This window comes from Rhipicephalus microplus, chromosome 5 (genome assembly GCF_043290135.1).
Source record: "Rhipicephalus microplus isolate Deutch F79 chromosome 5, USDA_Rmic, whole genome shotgun sequence".
Taxonomy (NCBI): Eukaryota; Metazoa; Arthropoda; class Arachnida; order Ixodida; family Ixodidae; genus Rhipicephalus; species Rhipicephalus microplus.
Window position 1 is genome coordinate 16843480 of NC_134704.1, and position 21286 is coordinate 16864765.

At 43.5% G+C, this 21286-nt stretch overlaps 1 protein-coding gene across 1 annotated transcript in view; it reads left to right on the forward strand.

Moving 5' to 3' along the window:
• LOC119173993 (uncharacterized) overlaps window positions 1-21286 on the forward strand; it is a 180079-nt gene that overhangs the window by 8871 nt on the left and 149922 nt on the right. Inside the window, exon 4 of the mRNA XM_075894920.1 lies at window positions 5860-6221. Within this exon, the coding sequence (XP_075751035.1) occupies window positions 5860-6221 (362 nt within the window). The remainder of the gene's footprint in view (window positions 1-5859; window positions 6222-21286) is intronic.

The window sequence follows — 21286 nt, forward strand, 5'->3', positions numbered from 1 at the left end:
GAATCGGGTCATTTGGCTAATCAGGGGTCTTTGCCCAGCAGTGCGCACAGCCAGGCTGATAATGCTTACGATGACGATGATGAGCACACGGAGATGCTTTGTCTGTTTGTGCTCATCTCCCCCCGTCTGTTGTTGTGCGAACCTACATGCCCTGTTAGTCATTCGTATACTTTTTATATACCTTGTATTTACGAGTAAGTAGTTCTCAATATCCCTACGACTAGGCAGGCTTTTGTTTACTGCCTGATAATTATGCAAATAGGAAAACACGAACATACTATCCTTAATAGTATTCCTTGATTACCCTAGATATATTTATGCCCATACAGTTATGGCATTTACATCAGAGTCGCATTTATTTGTGCTCTTGTTATGCGTGCTACATACAGCACTCAGTGCTATATGTATTGCGTATAACATATCGGTGTACGTATTACGCAAAACACAGCAACCATGCGTATTTCTGGGCGCCCCAACTGACAAGTTTTACATTTACCACAACATTGGCACTCGACGTACTGACGCAGTCAGACCTAATTTACTCCCACGTTTCCAAAGGAGCACAAATAAATACGGCTCTGAGGTAAATGCCGTAACTATATGGGCATACTGTGCGTAAAACAACGTAAAGAATAAGTGACATCAACGCTTTTGCTCATGAACATAAGCGAGCCATTATGCATTTCCTTCACACGAAACCAACATTTCGTTACCTTTTGTACCTGCTATGATAATATTTAAGAAAATGATTATAGGTTGTGACGTCACTCACTAGGCTTGCATAAATAGCGGAGCAGTGTTCGCAACCACACTTAAAATGTGCTGTTCTGTTGCGCCACGACGATTCCTCTTTTACACTTTTATGTTCTTTCTGTAACTTATTTCTGTCGGTGAAACACCGAGCGCAACGCAATTACGAACGCCAGTCAACAAACTTCTTTCATTGCGTTAACAAATGCTGTATTGAACCCGAGGAGCACCACTGTGCTTCTTCCACAAGCTATTCAAGATAAATTACTAGATGGAGCCTAAATACGAAAAACCAGGCGCAAGCAAATTCACCTCGAATATTCAGTCTGACTGGATTATGAATACGGCAACGACGCGTAAGGTGCCTAGAAAGCGGCCCGCCTAGCGAGTTCTTTCCGCAAGTTAGTCGCAGTCTTGACTTCGTTATTCAAACACGACTGAGGCATGTTAGGAGGGAATGAGAAAGATGGCCTCTCAGAAATGAACGTGCTCTTCGACAAAATTATGGTTGCCCGATTCTCCGTAATCATTATTCATGTATGGCTGTGTGGGGGAACTTTTGTCAAACTGCCGAAGCTACGGCTCCTTCTCTAATTGAAAAAATAGAAAAGGGGGGGTGGGGGGACTCTTAGGAATGGCAGATGCTTTCCATTCCGCCACTGAATACTTAAGTTGCGTAGACTACAAGTCTAGCTGCCCGTCAACTATTGACTATTTATGCAGCATTTTCAATGCTGGCATTGCTACTTTTTGAATATACGTCTGTTGTTTTTGTTATTGTTTTTATACGAAGCTCGTACATACTTACGAAAAGCTTTCCTGGACGGAAGCACTATCACTGTCGACAAAATGTCGGCACCATAAGACTGCCTATCGGAGTTCCGAAAGGCAACAACAAAGGCGCTGTTGCGTTTTTTTTTTTTCAGAGACACCACAATGATCTACAATGATAACGTGGAACTGTTACGTCGGCGGAAACAGTGGCTTTTCTCAGTTCCTCTATAACTTTTCTTCCCCCTTCATAGCTTACTAGCTCAGCCATTGTCAAACCACCTGCCTTTTTCTATTTTTATTCTCACTCTCCTTGGATCTGAAAAGCTGACTGACTCTACCAGAGCCTATGACATGCGGCGCTACTTATACAGGGTCAAGGATTAAGAGAAGTTATAACAAAAATAAAAACAGAGGTGATAAAACAAAAGGTAAGGCAGATTTAGACTAGTGCGAATTCGCCTTACCTTTCTTTTTATCAACAACTGTGGAACTCTGTGGCTGCTCTCTATTTTTTCTTCTTTCATTACTCTCTTTTTCTTTCAATCTTTATGTCTACTTCTCTCTCTCTCTCTCTCTTCCCTCTGTTTATATCTATTTCAGTCTTTCTCTATTCATTTATTTTTCTCTATGTCTGCCTTTCATTCTGTTTTTCTTTCTTTCTCTCTTTCTTTGATTCCTGCTTCCTTTTTCTTTCTCTTTGTCTTCGGTTCCCTCATTTTCCCTCCTTATCTCTCTTGCTGTCTATCTTATTCTGTCTTCCTGTCACTTTTGACTATCTGTATTTTTTTTCGTGTGTGTGTGTCTTCCGCCACCTTTCTCTTTCTTTCTTTGTTTCTTTCTCTTTATCTCCTTCTTTCTGTCTCTCAATCTGCTTGTTTTTTTCACCCATCAGGGTTATTTCATCCCAAACATGGCAAATCTGCTCTTGTGCTCTGCTATCCAGACAGAAGATGAACGAAGAAAGTGCGTGCCGGTTCGGGATGATAACTTTGTGTTCTATCTGCACAGACTAGTGGTCAGCCTAAATAGCTCCGCTCTTTGCTCAACACTCAACACCTACGTGCTCAACACCTACGCGTTAGTAGAAAAAACAGACGTGAGCGCCTTTCTAGCGCGCAAAGCACTCGTTGTGATCTTCCAGAATCTTTTATGTGTGCTTTTCAGCATTCGTTTCATGTGACAAAGCTTAGCTCTATATGCCACGACATGTCTTCAAATCGACACTCGATTCAATTGAGATGCAAATGCCGTCCATCTGCTCAACATTGTTGACATATTTCAGTGACGCTGACACACCACGGAAAAACATGTCAACCCACCATGAAACTAAGGCAAACCGGTGTCTTTATTTAAAAAGCTCTCTTTCGCTAAAGTCACTCGCAAGTTAAAATTTCTTCCTATTGTGATGAAGCTCGAGGCATCATTTGCAAAGGTGGCCTGCAAATTTCCAAGCACTACAACAACAACAACAACAAACAACAACGAAAACAACAACAACAAAAGGTGTGTGGACTTAACCTTAGGCGCTGTCAGCGTCTACTTGAATGCACCGGGGTAGACCATGTCTCTCCAGCGATTTCTCATCGCTTACACTTGGCGTTATACTCTGTGCCGGAAAGGAGGAGCCCTCTGGTGCCGGTGGTGATGTTAGATTTAGGACACTTAGCGGGGAGTTATGTTAAAATCCTACGTTCACCCTTTCGACACGAAAGTGTTTTATGCCGGGGTCCACCATGGATTCGCTGACGCATCTCTCTCACGGATATGATGTACGATATATATATATACAAACAGAGTGCAAAGGAAAAAAAAAGAGAATGAAAGGCTCCACAGCAGCTCGTCATCAGGCTCGTTATCAGTAGCGAGATGGACCGACAGGCGCGCTTTGGTCGTGCGTGCTGAAGTCGTGCCGCGCCACGTCGCGCATCGCCAGGCGCGCGCGCCTCCACGTGGCGTTGTCAAAGTGCGTATAGATGTTCTCTAGCGTGGTGTTTCATTCACGCGCACGCTTATCTCAGGATTCGGGCACTTCGTACTTCTTGTACTTCCACCGCAAATTAGCCTTGGAGTTACAGAGGTGAACGAGAGCACGAATGTCACTTCGCTCGCTGCCGTGGCCGTTTGTCCGCGCTCGTTTTGTGTATGCTCATTTCGTACGTGCTTTCTGCTTGAAGTGCGTGCCGCGAATTCTGCGCTGTTGGCTGCATTTCGCGTAACATGGCAATTTGTTGCTGTAGCACTCATTCTTTAGACATTGTGGTGTAACAATTCATAGTGAATGCTCAATCACCTCTGCGATGACACATTCGACTGTTGAGTTATACCCGTTCCTAGAAAGAGGGATCAGCCATGCTTTTTTTTTTCACAACCATAACAATCAAATGAAAAAATTTGGCAGATCACACGTGCCTTGGTAATCGATGTTATGCGAAGCATGCGGATGGAAGGTGAATGTGTTTTGTTTCGCTTTATTTAGCGAGACCTCATGAAGTGGCGCTAAGGATATGTTCAAATCTATGCACACACATATGTTAAATAGCTGTGCGTGTTTTATATTATCATTTTTACGCCTGCGTATGATGCAAAAAACAACATGAATATTAGCAATACCAGAAGCGGTAAGCTGATATGAAGCGCTGGTGTTTGCGCTGATGCGACGAGGACGGTAGCCCTTAACACTGCTACACAAATCAACATCAGAGGATGGCGCTTAGCTGCAATTTACGCTAATCCGATAAGACGACTGCATCATAGGAGTGCATATGTAATGTTTATAGAATCGGATAGCCAGTACTGCAACAATAATTGACGTTACACGAACATTAGGGGCTTGAAAAATATATCCGAGGCCTGGCGTGGCTCTGTGGTGGAATACTTCATTGCTACGCAGAATGCTAGCATTCGATTCCTGCTGGGACACTGACATTTATTGTTTGTTTTCGTCCGGCCAACGCTTTTTTTGGCAGCTTTTTCTCAACGCTCGAGCATTGATGTTCCGTGTGTGTTTTAGCCGTTCCTAGGTAGATATAAAGTGTTTATCACCTGTGGCACATACTCACATACTAGTGGCACATATCCGTCTCCGGGTATGTGCCACAGTTTTTTTTGGAAAGTGTTTGACGACGTACGGGAAGAGATTGTGACATCATCCTTGTCATGACAAACGAGTTGTATTCGACAAACCATTTTACCCTCACCTACTAATTTTGGTTCACGTCGAGTTAAGGGGGCGATCACGCGAACACCCATACGTAGAGGCGGATAGATAGATAGATAGATAGATAGATAGATAGATAGATAGATAGATAGATAGATAGATAGATAGATAGATAGATAGATAGATAGATAGATAGATAGATAGATAGATAGATAGATAGATAGATAGATAGATAGATAGATAGATAGATAGATAGATAGATAGATAGATAGACAGACAGACAGACAGACAGACAGACAGACAGACAGACAGACAGACAGGCAGGCAGGCAGGCAGGCAGGCAGGCAGGCAGGCAGGCAGGCAGGCAGACAGACAGACAGACAGACAGACAGACAGACAGACAGACAGACAGACAGACAGACAGACAGACAGACAGACAGACAGACAGACAGACAGACAGACAGATAGATAGATAGATAGATAGATAGATAGATAGATAGATAGATAGATAGATAGATAGATAGATAGATAGATAGATAGATAGATAGATAGATAGATAGATAGATAGATAGATAGATAGATAGATAGATAGATAGATAGATAGATAGATAGATAGATAGATAGATAGATAGATAGATAGATAGATAGATAGATAGATAGATAGATAGATAGATAGATAGATAGATAGATAGATAGATAGATAGATAGATAGATAGATAGATAGATAGATAGATAGATAGATAGATAGATAGATAGATAGATAGATAGATAGATAGATAGATAGATAGATAGATTTCGAGCCCACATCGGCTAGAATACGTCTGCAAAGCTTTGACTTGTATTTTCAAGACGGACCAGAGTATCAGGCGGATTAGCTGCAACGAACTACACTACCAACTCCAGCTTAGCGGCTCCGCACTTGCGTGCAGAGCGATTGGTGAAACTAAGACGTGTAATGCTCATTCATGAAATTCATTCTCGTGAACGCATAATGCGCGTTCACATGACACCCTCGCTTTACCAACTAAGTAGTCGCGTAGAGACAACCCCGTAGCCTAGCACCTGGATAGCTATTTCAGTATATTGTTAGCACTGGGAGTGTTACACAGCGCCTCTCGTGCCCAAGGCGGTGGCCAGGAGGAATTGAGAAGTTCAGTAAAACTTCGGCGTCTTCGCAGGTCGTCACCGGGCGAGACGACGCCCCCGCTGACGCGTCGGCCCAGCGCCGCCGAGCGCCGCAAGATGTGCTTCGTGCGGAAGCAGACAAACTCGGCGCCAAACTCGATGGACGAGGACGTGCCGAGTCCGTCGTCGTCTTCGGTGTGCAGCGGCGGCGGCGGCGCCCCATCCACGGCCTCGTCCTACCTGTCACGAAACACGTCGGTCGCTTCAGCGCCCACGGGCTCGTCGTCCTGCGGCACCGGGTCAGACAGCAGACCGGGGTACTTCAACTTCGAGTCCATGCAGCGCCTCCTCGACCTGTCCATGAAGGTGCCCGGCGAGCGAAAGGCCTTCTATCTCGATATCCCGTCGCAAGAAGGTGAGTCGCATCTCCTCTTGCACATCGTTCGAATACCGCGAGGACAATAAGATGCCGCGTCCTCTAAACGTCTCGTGGTTTTCTTTGTCGGGATAATGCATCTCCAAAAGACATAATAAAATTAATTGAGTAGGAATTAAGGCTTCAAATAGTAGGCTTACTAACAGCGTATTAACAAGTAGTTGTAGTTAAAGTGAGCAAATCTTGTTACACAATATACTCCTTGCCATCAACTTGTGCTTCTTGAAAACATAATCAAACGAGGTGGGTGTGGACCTGAAAGTCTGTTCTTGAAATGTCAGTGCTGCCATGCAATTCTGTCTTAGTTAGCCAGGTCACTCAATACTTTGAGGCCGAGGTATCATGAAATGTCCTAAGTAAGAAAATGAGCATCTTTTTTCGAAAGAATTTTGGAGAGGACTCCATTTTGGGCACCCTCTTACACACGCCAGGCCTTCCATTACGCCTAATTCAACAGGTTATTTCGAACCAGGCACTCGTGGCTTCAAACTACAGATTACCACTTTCATTTGAAGTTGTTCAGGAATCTACACCCTAAAGCAAGCACCTACGACCGTTGAAACCACAAACCGACCTATATAGACTCTGTCTACAGTTATTTATCAACGTGGATTTCCAAACTCACACCTGTCGTCTTCGGATCAATTTCTTCGGTTTACAAGAAAAAAAATCATAATTTCTGCAGCAACACTCAGCCACCAGCCCCTTTCCTTTTTTGAACGGGAAGCATTTCTTTGCGTACTGCCGGCCCTTTTGCTGTCTATCTAAGTATCTAGAATAGGGTGGAATAAAACGCGACAAAAGACAAAAAAATTTTAAAAAAAGATATATATATATATATATATATATATATATATATATATATATATATATATATATATATATATATAGGGTAAAATAAGTATACGCCTCTAGAAAACTGGTTATTGGTGACGTTTCGATCGGAGACCGTTCCCATTGGTCTGATGAAGATCGGTCTCCGATCGGAACGTCACCAATAAACAGTTTTCTAGAGGCGTATACTTATTTTCCCTTAATTCTCGGCAACCACCGAAGCCAGACTCTCTATAATCTACGTGTGTATATATATATATATATATATATATATATATATATATATATATATATATATATATATATATATATATATATATATTGCAGTAGTCGTTACCATGAACGTTAATGCAGAAACTTTCCTTTGGGTACAAGGTAAAAACGAGACAGTATCAAAAAAGTTTGCACCGTATCTTGATGTTCGACTGCAAATGTCGTCAAAATACAATAGTCTTCTGTCTGGAGAGAGTGAATAGAATGAAACATTTATTCGATGTTTTGCACGAGGAAATTGGGGAATGGGATTTGTGAAGCGCGGCATGAGACTTCAGCGCCATCTGGTGGTAATCTCAGAAAACGAAGGGATAGCCTCTGTTATAGCGAGCGCATACCATTTCGGAGGCCATATTATTTAGATTTCAAGGTAGTTGGCAGCACCGTATCGCCTTAGCAAATCGTAGGAAACGCCTTTTCGCGCATAGCGTCGCATTGTCAGCGCAGCGTAATAAACGCTAAAGTTCCTAATATCACTTATATATACCCTTTTTAATATAAAGAAACACATCACAGAATGTTGACGTGTTGATACTGTGCCTCAAATATGCTCAACCTTTGCTTTTCAATCGACAATCGCACAAGTATGAACGCAGAAAGCTGAGCCTTATTGGTAAATGCTGTGGATGTGGTCATACTTAAGGCATTTTTGTGAACAAACAAACAGATCGTTCAAAATTTTTGCGTTCAAGTATCCCGAGAAAGACTACCGTATTTAAAAATTCATCTCTTCGGTTGTTGCAGTATAACCACTTCAAATTCACTCCGTGGGCCCTCACGCAGTCTTCATGAGCCATGTTCTTGCCCTCCACGCAATAAATTCATTAAACCTTAGCACTTTGTTACATTGAAACTCCTAGCTCATCAAGCACCATCATTTTCGCTTTGTGTTAGTGTTTATTTTTATATTGAAATTCATTGTATTATTTAACGATTGGAAGCTAGATACGTTCTGAAACGTTTTCTTTGCTTTTTTTTTTGCCGTCTTGATCCAGACTTGCATGGGAATTTTGTGGTTTTCAACTTCGTCAGCCGGGCTTTCTGAGGCGGTGAATTTCAAATTTTCTAGCACTCGTTTTTAAATTTCAGTATGGAAAAAAACATCATTAAAATTCAATTCCAAGAGTGTTTGCGAATGGCTTGACTTGGAGATTCTTCTAATTTTTCATGCGCCTCTTGAGAGCATCCTTCGGAACGCGGGACAGCCTCAATGTAGCGCGGACGGAATGAATCCTATCCTCAACAGAAATCGGTGCTCCTGCATGCCGTTTTCCTGCCAGGAAGCTCTATACAATATTTTGTTGTGCGGCTGAACGCTCGTGAACAAAGAATTATAACATATAAGGAGCGTAAGTAAATGGTTCACTTAATAAGACACCCTCTGAAACAACTTGATGCCTTTTTGTCGCATTTTGCCCCTCTGACGTTCCAAGTACAAACACATTTCCGCTTTGGCCCCGGGCACAATATCACAACTAAGCTTTTGATGGTAAGTAGCTAGAAGTACAACGTAACAAAACGAATGCTTACATTATTGTACAGACACCGGAGTACTATCATGCATAGATCCTTAAGTTCGGTCAAGCAGAAATTCACCCCTTTTTGACAGGTCACTAACACACCGACCACAGCCGCTAAATGTTAACGTGATAGTGCTAAAGGGCTCTTTTTGCATCAATTCCAGCGTCGACGTTGGGGTCGGCGTTGGTATCTGTATCGTCGGTTGTGAGCGAAAAATCATTATCTTATGCGGGACTGAAAAATGAAACGATGCAAATAAAATAAATGATAAAGAAATCTGGAGTCAGAGTAGGGACTGAACCAAAGTCGTTCAGGTTCGAGTGGTGATGGAATCTAGGGTGTTTGCGTGGCAAGCAGATGTTACACCACACGACCACTCATCTTTCTTTCTTCTCTAGGGACACATAACATTTACCACGCTTTGGAGACAAACAAACCGAACCTTTGTCTTCATGTACAAACTTTTAAACGGCCATTAAACCCGTTTTAAATTTACTAAAGTATCTAATACCGATAGCCGATCGGGTGGTTGGTATTGCGGCTTATACACTTTTCTTAATTGGACAATACTTTCAATGAAGTATTTTCGGGGAGGCTTGGCGTCTTCATCGAGATTTAATACAGTCATAAATTTTTTTTTCATATACTGTGGAAGGTCAGAGCCATGATCATGTCATAAGACACTCAACTTTCATTTTCTACAGGAGGAAAACGGCTGACGTATACGGGGAGATTTTTTTAGGGTTCTCTTCAAGATATCCCACAGGAATATTTCCTCTCACCAATCTAAAAAAATATGTTCGATCATTTCATGCTTTCAGCAGATGAGGAAGTTCACGGACCATAGTAAGAAGAATCCTTTGTCTTTCAACCACTGTTTTACAGGGGGAGTGTTAGTATGTAGTTGAAAGAAAAATGTTTTAACTGAGGACCGAACTATCATTCTTTTAACTCACTTTAACAAGTTTTCCTCTGGGCGTACAGAGTATGTGGCCCGATACACAGGCGTTGGTAACATAACGTATGAGGTATTTATATAAACGCTTTTTAGGAACTTTACTTAAGTACTTCATTGGTAATCAGACTTTCAGCGTTTGGAAAGACAAAACAACCTCACGAAGAAAGCCGCGAAGCTTTCCTCGTTTCACAATACCTGATACAACAAATTTCGGGGTGACGTCACTTGCTCGCGTTTGTATTACTGTTCGTAGGAAATCGTCATTCTGGTCCCGTAAAAAAATTTATGTGGACACAATTTGTTTGAGAAATATGTAGACTAAACCCAAGCCACCGCTGTGTAGTGACCTTAATATATTTGTTCGGCTAGGTGTTTCCCATGCCGACCGCCACATGAACACTGCGAACATCTTGTGTAGTTTTTGCAGGTTGACACGAGACCACCGTGCAGGAGACATACAGAATACTTGAAGAGCACACCAATTTTTTGGAAATAGATGCATTGCGAATTGAAGTCTGGGTGAACACAAAGAAATCCCGCCCGCTCCATTTATCAGTCTGTTTTTTAGCACGATCGGTTTCTTCGTTCCAGTATAGCATCATATCGCGGTAGTGTTCCAACGGCACTCCTAGATATCTGACCGGTGTGGTAGTCCGTGTCATACTTGAATAGTAATATGGCATATTTCCCCACGGTCTATGCCAGAAACCCATAAACCATATACAGTTGATAACACTTTCTCTCATTGAGAAAACTAACCCTGCTTCTTTCACGGTTTCTTTTATGCTGTTCTTGTAACGAAGTGAAAGCACAGTACTTTCACTTCGTTCACTAACAACTTGAAACTATGAATTTTCTCATTACGAGGGAATTTCGAACAAAAAGGGTCGAGAAATATTGCGAATAACGATGACAAAGGTCAGCCTAGTCTGATGCCACATTTAATCTTGAAATTTTCGGTAACATTTTTTTTGTTGACAGTAAGGCTAGCTGAACTGTTGTAGCACAGTTTCACTACATCAGTTATTATATATCCCAGATTGGTATGTTTCATAAGCAGCAGCACACACACACAATTGAAATAGCCTAAAAGCAGAATAATTATTTCAGTTACGAAGCATGATACAATGCTTTCGAAAAAAATCTATGCGGCTTCTTTGTTTGGCGCATACAAGCAAATAGATCGCCACTTCAAATCACATAAAATATCACAACCCAACTTACCACCCTGTTTCACACATAATCACAGTTTCTACTATTATGCGAAGGGATTCGCGCAGTAACAAGGCACATCCCCCAGAATACCCTACTGCGTGACACACACATACGTAGTATCGCGCGATAAAGGATTCCACCATGCGGTCTGTCCGAGCCTGGCTTTTCACTTCAGTTGCTTGAATTGCTAAGATGTCAAGATCTTTTTCCAATAACAAGTTTTTATTTGATAATGTCAACGTTCTGAAGATAAGCCTCGCACGTTTAGCGTGCCGATACGAAGGCGCGTGATATGTCTTAGCGTCAGTTATAGGAGATAAACACCAGACCACATGGCGCTGACGCTGTTCTTTACCTGATGGCGGACAGCGCACAATCGATGCTGACCCTCGAGGCTATCATGGGTAAACACGTCACAGTACCCTCGAGGACAAGGCATTGGGGTTTAACCCCTGCCACTCGGCCTCACACAGTTCTTGCGTGTAGATCGCCAGCCATAGTACTAAAAGCTCTCTGGTACACTGGGCCCGGCTCGTCTCTGGAGTCGTCTTAGGGACCCCGGACTAGGGGTTCCTCTCCCACCCTCCTTCTCCATGCTCTTGTGAATAAAGACGTCTCTCTCTCTCTCTCTCTCTCTCTCTCTCTCTCTCTCTCTCTGGAACAGGAGGCTATGGGCTTCCCGTGTTGTGATGATCCGGTGGTAAGTTGGGCTTCGGCTTCATGGACAAGCAGCGGGTGCACCATTTTCGTAAGTGGTTCGCCAGTATTGGACTCGGCAGGGGTCTTGTTCGCAGCTTCTGTTTCGTCGCGTGCTCTTTTACATGGGGTGGTCTTCGTATCCATTATGTCGTCAAGTTGCCGCTCCGGTCCCTCGCATGTTGGTGTTTGCTGACAGCTCACAGCATCGTCCATTGATTGATTTTATGGGCGCAGTCATTCACTTCTAAGGAAACGACGCGCATTGTTTAGCTAACGTGTTTACAGGATCTTCTGGTTTGTCGTTGCTGGCCGATAGAAACGAAGAAAACATGTCAGTAGGCTTAAGTTCCTTGGCCTTGCTAGCTGCGACTTCCTCACCCTCGTTCATTTTATGTTCTGTTTGACCATCCCGTGTTGAGAACCCGGTAACCTTCGCGTTGGTTTTTACGTACTCTTCCTCAGTATGACCCAAGCGTTTGCACCATGCGCACCGGGGAACTCTACGTTCACGTCTGATATGACCGGAGGGGTACGCAAAGGGGTGCTCTTCCAGCAACTATACTACCAAGGTCAACGCACCTGCTACACGCAGTTTGTGTGGGATATCTTCTTTCGTGTAGTCTGCTTTGAGCTTAAGACTTATAAGTCGCGTCGTTGACCTTTTCTCGGATAGACCATCTGTGCATCATCGCTCTCTTGTCACTTCTGTGACTTTCCTGTACGATGCTATTACCATTTTTGTATCTTCGTCATCGACATGATGAAGGACCCAATGTCGTTTTAGTCTTATATCTTGGTTGTTCGGATCTACAACAAGACGACGCCGCTCCTTCATTGACACTTCAGTTGCCGAAAGTAGTCTCTTCATCGCTTCGCTGTTCGTCAGCGTTACCGCCCACACATGATTCATCTGGTATGCGTCTAAGGCATCAACGTCAGGCAACATACTCAAGTATTCAAGGGCGTCACGTATGTCTTCCACTCGGTAAGGCCGTCCACGAACATCAACATGAAGGAAAACAGTATTCAAAACAATACTACCAGTTGGAAGCGGAGGCAAAATAACTTCGTATTCCTGGTCCTGGTTTCCCAAAACAGCATTCCGGATACCACGGCTATAGGCACGCCCGCCGATACCACTTCGGAGGAGCGTAGCATTTCAGATCCGTTCACGGCAGTGTCTGGAAGTGTAATTACATGGCAACGCATCTGCTTTTGAATACAGTGAAGTAACTTCTCCTGCTTTGATTGATTGATTGATTGATTGATTGATTGATTGATTGATTGATTGATTGATTGATTGATTGATTGATTGATTGATTGATTGATTGATTGATTGATTGATTGATTGATTGATTGATTGATTGATTGATTGATTGATTGATTGATTGATATGTGGAGTTTAACGTTCCCAAACCACCATAGGATTATGAGAGACGCCGTAGTCAAGGGCTCTGGAAAGTTCGACCACCTGGGATTCTTTAACGTGCACCCTTTGCTTGGAAATGCAGTGAAAGCAGCTTTCATGCATTACAAACACACATGCTTCCCAACGCAACGTGAAAAATTGCAGTAATAATGCGTGGTACAAGTGCCCATTGCCGGCGGGCGCCAGAACATGCGCTTATCATAATGACTTTGTGGTTTAAAGCCGGTCACTCTTTACAAGAAGCACGCACGCTACTGCACCTATTCTCTTAAGAAAGTTCGAAAAGAATTCATACACTAGATGTTAGAAGTACGCACTACGAACAGAAGATCACTATAGCGGTGAACTCCTCAAGGCGAAGTCTTAAGGGTCCCCTATTTTTTCTTCCGCGAGCATTGTGAGCAATCATCAACATTTTCACATAAAAAGGTGGACAAGTACCACCACATCTCGCTAGAATTGAGAAACAAAAAAATCACTGTTTGTATTAGTCACAAGAGGCAAACAAAGCGCCCAGGAAAGAAGCTTTAACCTCTGTAGTGAATTCTTTCCGTAAGGAATATTCATAGCAAGACGTATTCTCAGCCGCAGCAGTAGATCGAAACGAACCAAACGAAAGCAAAAAATAAAAAGTATAAGGACGGTGAGGGAGCTGCCGTTGCGTCCCGAGCTCTCACGTTTCGCTCAACCATGATTGTGTGTTTCCGGATCTCATCCACAAAACCCAGAAGGTAATGGTCGGCGCTGCAGCCGAGGGAAAATGTGAGCGTAATGTCTCACACGTGACGCGTCGCTGGGCACGTATTAATGCCACGCCTTGCCTGTAGAAGTGGGTTTCCGCCTGGAAGCCACTGCAGTAGTGACGAGGGGGAGGCTAAGTTCATCTCATCTATACCACCAAAAATTACACGTATGTCCTTTCTTTTCTTCGTTTCTTTGTTCTCATTCAGCAACTCCTATCCAAGCCGACCCTTGAACGATGGAAAAGAACAACTGTAATGGCGTAGTCCATTTAACGTATATGTATGTAGACGTTGCCTGCTCGGTATTTTGCTACGGGTAATGCGAAAGCTGGCTTGCTCCCGTAATCATGGTGCTCGTGGGGATTTGTTAGGATGCAACTGCAAATGGTGACGACAGCCTCATTCTCGGCTGCAACCGTGTCATTTCGCGATGCCTTGAAATCGCGAGCATCCTGTCGTCTGTGTTTCTCTTCTTCACTGGTTTCTTTTTTTTTTCACGCTCAAACAGAGCTGCGCTATAACCTTACGATTTCATCATGCCCCAACTCGCCCCATCTGCAGTACTACTTGGCGATGCCTTGGCCGTTATGCAGGCTTCTCCTGATCCCCGAGTTCTTCGCAACTTACAATGTTTGGGTGGGCTGGTTCACATTTTGGGATTACGTTATGAGTAAAAAGACACATAACGCGTAAGTCAAAAACCATGCATGCCTTCCCTTATAGTATATCTCATTATTGTCATGGTGATTTGACTTGAGCGTTGTCTTTGCAGTTGTTTAAGTTGTCGTCAGCACACCTCGAGGGTGTGTCCACGCAGATGCGAACCATTCACTGCTACGTTCTTTGCATGGTTACTCGTGAGAAAACAGATCGTGAAAAATAATACACAACGCAAGTAGGCCCTTTTATATTTCCCTGCATCTGATATATAGAGAGCACATATTACGACGAGTAAAGCTACATTTCAAATTGTGCACTTAATATCACTTTCTACGATGCGTTGAATACTAATGAAGTGTTCACCTTAGATGCGGACCACCCTGTACCTTGGGCAGTAAGATAGCTCGGATTATTATACCGTATTGTTCGTTTATTTCTTTATATATTGTTTTCCTAAACAGTGTCCGTTGGCTATCGATGTTTCGTCCTCGTTTGTTGGTTGTTTCTACGTGTCCGCTACAACACTGAACACTTTGGAGCTGTAGGTGTTTGTCAACACGAAAAGGGTCGACACCTGCAGTGACAACCTGCCTGTCACACGTCCTTTGCAGCACCTGCCCGGAGGCCACTTGGTATATGAGCACCATCAAAATATGAGTCTTCAAAGCCTCACACCATAGAGCCAAGAACAGACAGATGTGCTGAGCTTATTCCATCTGGCTGATAAGAGGTTAATCAACCATTAGGCGAATATATAACACATAGTCGTCAGTACTTGTATTTAAATGAACATAAAGTCAAATAACAATTTGCGTCAGAGTGAAAGCTCAATATATGACAACTTCTAAAACGACAATATTATCGACAACAGTGAACTACTGACCAAAAAATTAAGGTAAATGCACAAGAACACATGTGCCGCAGTAGGACATTCTCAAAATAATCCCGATGACATCTGACGGACCACCTACAATTATTCACTAGTAATCGATCTAGCTGCACTAAATAAAGAACCTTCCGTGCATCAAGAGACGCCATAAAATTCTGCCTGTTCGTTTCTGTTTGATTCACAGAAAGAAGAAACACCGGACGTTACTATGGGGAATGGCGCGAGTGACTCAAAAATTTCATTTTCGCGTAGTTGCACTGAACAGGTGGTGCCATCTAGTGGGGCGCAATTGAATCAAAAAACGTCTGCGATCTCGAAGCCAGGGGTGGGGAATTCATCAATAGCCGTTGTTGCTGCTGTGGCTCCCACTGCTTTCAGTCTGCTGCTACTAGCGCAGTAAAGCCGGGCAATGTTGTACACGGCAACAGTGACTTGATTCGGTCCGGTCGGTCCCCTTCTTGAGGCAGCTAATTTGAAGTGAGCTAAAGCAATTCGGACCACTAAAACGTGCTTTTATTTCAAAACAGGCCCTTCCTTGGTACAAAAGTAACACTACGAGGTTTCTGGGCCGCTATTTCAACAATCAACCTCGACCTAATAGTTGCCTTTAGTGTCCCTTTAAGTAGACGGGGCCACCTCCCGTAGTGAATTAGCACCTGTGGGGTCTGTTAGAATGGTTTATTCTTTCTGCTTCTCTTACAAACAGACGTCATAATATATTAACATATGACGCTTAACATTCAAAAAACCACGATATGGGTTTGAGAGATGTCGTAGTGAAGGGTTCCGGAAATTTCGACCATCTGGCGTTTTTTAGCGAGTACACTGACATCGCAGAGTACTCGGACCTCCAGCATTTTACCTCTTGAAATGTGACCACCGTGGCCGCGATAGAGTTCCTGACCTGCAGGTCAGCAGCCGAGTACCGTAACAATCGCTTCCCAGCGGCGGATGTAGACAGACATCCTATACAAACGAAACGGTGGCCACTATAAATATTACAGACATACAGCTCAGTCTGTAGACAGATTTTCAGAAATCCCTCCAGTCGAAGCATAACGGTCGTCCATAGGAAACTCGAAGTTAAACTGTAAATATACATTTGAAGCTCCACCTATATACTGAGCGTGTCAAACCGAACCGTAAAACCGACCTAAACACAATGCATACCCTTCTTTGCAACAAGTAACCTACGATTTTGTACACATTCGTGTGGTACTTTCATTTCATTTGATTGTTATTACTTCGTATTGATGCTATCTTTCATTAGCATGGTAGTCTTGCCGCTCTTTATCTCATACATAAGCGTGAAATCTTATCGACACCTCGACTACACTTGTGACTGCTTTTATTGCTGTTGCATTGCTTTTTGTATGCAAGATTGCTGATCACTTGCTTATATTTTAGCTTTGCGTTTATGTCTGCTTTAGAGCCGGTACAGCTATGTTAACGCTGCAGCAGGTACAGGTATGTTAACTATTTTGTTACGTAAGACACCAGCCATTGTAGCTGTATTTCTTTCTGAATCTTGCAGCAGTCCAACTTCCATCACTACAACAAAAAAAGAGAAATTCTGGAGACAAAAATTTCTTTTTGATATTTTCTACAAAATGAGATTAGCTACTCTATCAATGCCCTTGTTCTCTTACTTTTGCAATCTGCTTAGCCCCACGTGAAGTCTCTATAAGTCACACTATCTGTGTGTGTGTGTGTGTGTGTGTGTGTGTGTGTGTGTGTGTGTGTGTGTGTGTGTGTGTGTGTGTGTGTGTGTGTGTGTGTGCGTGTGTGTGCGTGTGTGTGCGTGTGTGTGTGTGTGTGTGTGTGTGTGTGTGTGTGTGTGTGTGTGCGTGTGTGTGCGTGTGTGTGCGTGTGTGTGTGTGTGTGTGTGTGTGTGTGTGTGTGTGTGTGTGTGTGTGTGTGTGTGTGTGTGTGTGTGTGTGTGTGTGTGTGTGTGTCTACCTCGCTTTCTCTCTCTCTCTCTCACACACACAAGCACTCACGCGCACCTTCGATAACGGTATGTCCACTCAGCCAAACCTTGCCAGCCTACCTGCGACTCTTCCTGCTTGCACAACCTCTATTTCACACTGTTTCCATTCATTGACTCCAATCTTTACAGAGACAAAGAGAAACGAAAACGGGCAAACAAAACGCAAAAGAAAGACGTGCACTGGTGTGCAGAACAAATATCTTCTTGTAAACAACCGTCAGGAGAACACCAACAAACAGGACCGTCACCTTCAAGACCGTATTTTTGCGTGCGTTAGAGAACACCATCCATGGTCTCCTGTGTCTTCTAGAGCGTCCCTCGTGAAAGACCCACCTTCGCGAAGCTGAACTAACGCCGAGTCCAAAATAATTGGCAACGTCTTTCCGGCCGCAGGCGTCCTCGTATTATTAGTACGACTATTACAGCGACGGCTCCGTCATCACAGAGAGGACGACGACACGAGCGCAAGCTCAAGGAGCGGGTGTTGTTGGTGGGTGTTCTTCTTTCTCCAAGTACGATACCGCCACAATTTTTAGCACGGACTGTAGCGGCACCACCTCCACGCCGTCTCCGGGCTGTCTCTTGCCGAGCCGTCAACGCGCAAACGACGTCCGCTGCACTCCGTGAGATATATAGCACCGTGCCGTTGGCAGAGTGCCACATTAAAGGCGGGGCAGCGATGTGCCAACTTAAATGGGCATGTTCCTTCTGCACGCTCCAAATTCAGGGCAATAAAAAGTAAATTACCGAAGAATTAAAAAAACCCTCTTTTGAATAACATCTGCTATCATTTACTTTGCTAAATCAGTGCATTATGACAGAAACAAATGGCAGCATATCCACGGAGTGAATGATGGAGAGTGGGGCGAGGCATTCGTCCGTCCATGCGTCCGTCTGTGTGACCATCCATGCGTCTGTTCGTGCGCCCGTCCCTGCGTTCGTTCATGCATCCACCCCTGCGTCCGTTCATGCGTCCATCCATGCATCTGCCTGTGTGTCCGTTCGTCCATCTATTCAACACTCCAAGTCCCACCATCTCGCATCTTTTTATCATATATTCCACATATAGAAGCACCGCCATTCAGTGGACATTCCAAGGACTAAACGAGAGGTGGCACACGCACACTTTCTTACGGCGTGCGCTTCGGGTCTACTTCCCACCTTCAATTACCTTGAGCTCATGGTATATACTAGTTCACTGTATTCATGGCACTGCGGCCCAATGCTCGCTAAACCTTTCTAAAACTAAGGAGGTTACACCCAGCGAGTATAATGTAGCAACCCTTTCTTGTCCGATAGGGCTCAATGTACATGCCAACGGCTGCTAATGGGGATCGCAGCGTGCGCGTTGACTAAAAGCTGGATGCTCCTGTCTCTCATTCCCCATTATTAGCCATTGGCATGTACATTGAGCACTATTTTTTATTGTTAAACAACGCACAGAAGAAATCTCTCACCGGCACAACCTTGGAGGTCAAATGTTATACCTATTTCGGGTATGTGCCACTGGTGGTTACGTACTACGAGGGACGCACAAGCCACGCCATAAGGAGCTTCGCCCATAAAAAGCGGGGTGCAACGCACCAGTCGCTCCGATACCGATGTACCGACGACGTGCACTGAAAATATTTTTCTTGCTTTATTGCCTGCTTCCAGACACTACGTACATAAACAATGACATAAAAGTCACGAAAACGAGTGGTGGTAGTCCTACTGAATAGACACTAGCTTTAAAATTCCTTGAGAAAATCGTAGATGATTTCCAAGCAGGCAATACGACAGGCCTGCGCGTAGTTTCATTTGTCCGAAAGCTTGCGCGAGCCCTTTTGACAAGGTTCGCACTAAGCAGCAATTTACAGTGGTATTTCGAGTGCTGGAACAAGCACTTCTTTTCTCCGGGGAGTACAGGTGGGAGTGGGGACATTTCAACCGTAGTTAATGAATGTTCGTGTGTGTGTGCGTGCATATATACAGGTGTAAAACTGAATTTTCGAGAATAGTTTGACCCACTCCTTGTTTGCGCCAGTGCAGACTTTACTCGTGGCATGGAGATGCTAGTCCGACTTACCTTATAACCTATAGTACCCAAGTGTGAATGGCTGGCCGTAATGGCTCATTGGACGATGCGCTTGTCGCACTCTTGCTGTATGCCTGTGATGTAAAGCGCTCATATTTCGAGAGTCCGGAATAAATATTATGGAAAGGTCGATGATCACCCAAACAACGCAAGCTAAACATGCCCCCCACAGACATACACACACTAGATCTATTCGGAACCGAAAGGATTTCCACATGGGCTTGTTGATTCATTATCAATGTTTACAATGTCTTCTTGGGCATTCTGAACTTATAAGAGAATAAGTATAAAAATAGTTCATGCTACTACCATAATAATATTGTTTCTTGCGTGAACGCAGGTAAATAAAAACGGTTGGCAGTCATACCGTATTTTTCGCCATAAAACCATCAACCACTCAGGTGTGAGTGTCACTTCGACACAGATTCCCGGAAGAGACTAAAGTACCACTACACATTTCGTTCAAATGCCCACGCCCACGTGCGTTTCTTAGAAAAAATGCTGCAGAACCATGCGTTAACAGGCTCTGTAGAGATCCGAAAGTACGGGTGTTATAAAGCTATATATGTCTACCGGGGCCCCTGAAGTTAATTGACTAATAGAAAAAAAATTGTTACGTTTGATATATACGAAAAAAATGAAAAGCAACGCAGTCTAGGTGGTGCATGACACCACTCAGGAAAGCACTGAGTCTATCAGAACTCGTCTCTACTCCTTAGGGCTCACGAAAGCATTCGTTCAGAGAGCCATCACTTTCTTCCTAGCCCCGCCGAACACATTTGGTCGAAAGCTTTTAGTACTAACTGGCGGCACTAAAACCCAACACAGGGAACGCACTTCCGCAAGAACTCTTTTCTTTGAAAAGGGGCAGTAACAGACAAGCCCCCGTCAAAGGCGTTCGCCGCAATAAAACTACTTTTTATTTTTTTACTGAACAAACGCTCGATGCTCGACTTCTCATTTCGTCATATTTTTCCACTTCTGCAGGCCACGTAAGAATGATGAAAGCAGAGCTCAAGATATGTGCACGCCATTGTAGTTCACCTTCTGTTTTCTTCGATTTTCTTAAATTTATTTTTATGTTTATCGATTTATACGCTCATTTTTTAACGCAACGTCCGCAACACTTTCATGCGCTACGTCAATGTAAATGACTCCATTACGTGTTGCGAGCAAATCAAAGAGCATTTCAGTTTAATTGCCAATGCACCATTGTGCTACTAGGGCTACTGCGCCAATATAAAACGCACGCACTGCCATTCATTTTAATTATCTCAAGTGGCAGCATGTTCTCAAAATGATTTTTGCGTGATGGTCCATGAAAGCTGTTCCTTATAGTAGTAACCGCTGAGTTCTATAACTACAAATACTTTATAGGTTAAACGCTATAAACTTTCCGGTTGAGTGGACACTTTCTGTATAGGAAAACCTGCACAAGGGAGAGAGTGTTCGTTTTTGTGCCTATTTATGTAGTTTTGAGCTTGTTTTATACATTTCAGCGGCAACTATTGTGCAAGAAAAGAGTAGAAACTAGCGTCAGAGATTGGCAACATCTTCTTGTATACCTACATTTATCAATATGAAAAAAAAAAGAACGTAAAGGGCCGAAAAATCTAGCAAAATAATAGACGTGAATCATTTTTCAGCAGTTGACGTTTCTTGAGATTTCATCGTCTGTTGACGATAACCAGAATTGTCACATCAGCCTTTCTTGCATAAATCTTCACTGGTCGATGTGTTCGGACGCAGCGATCTT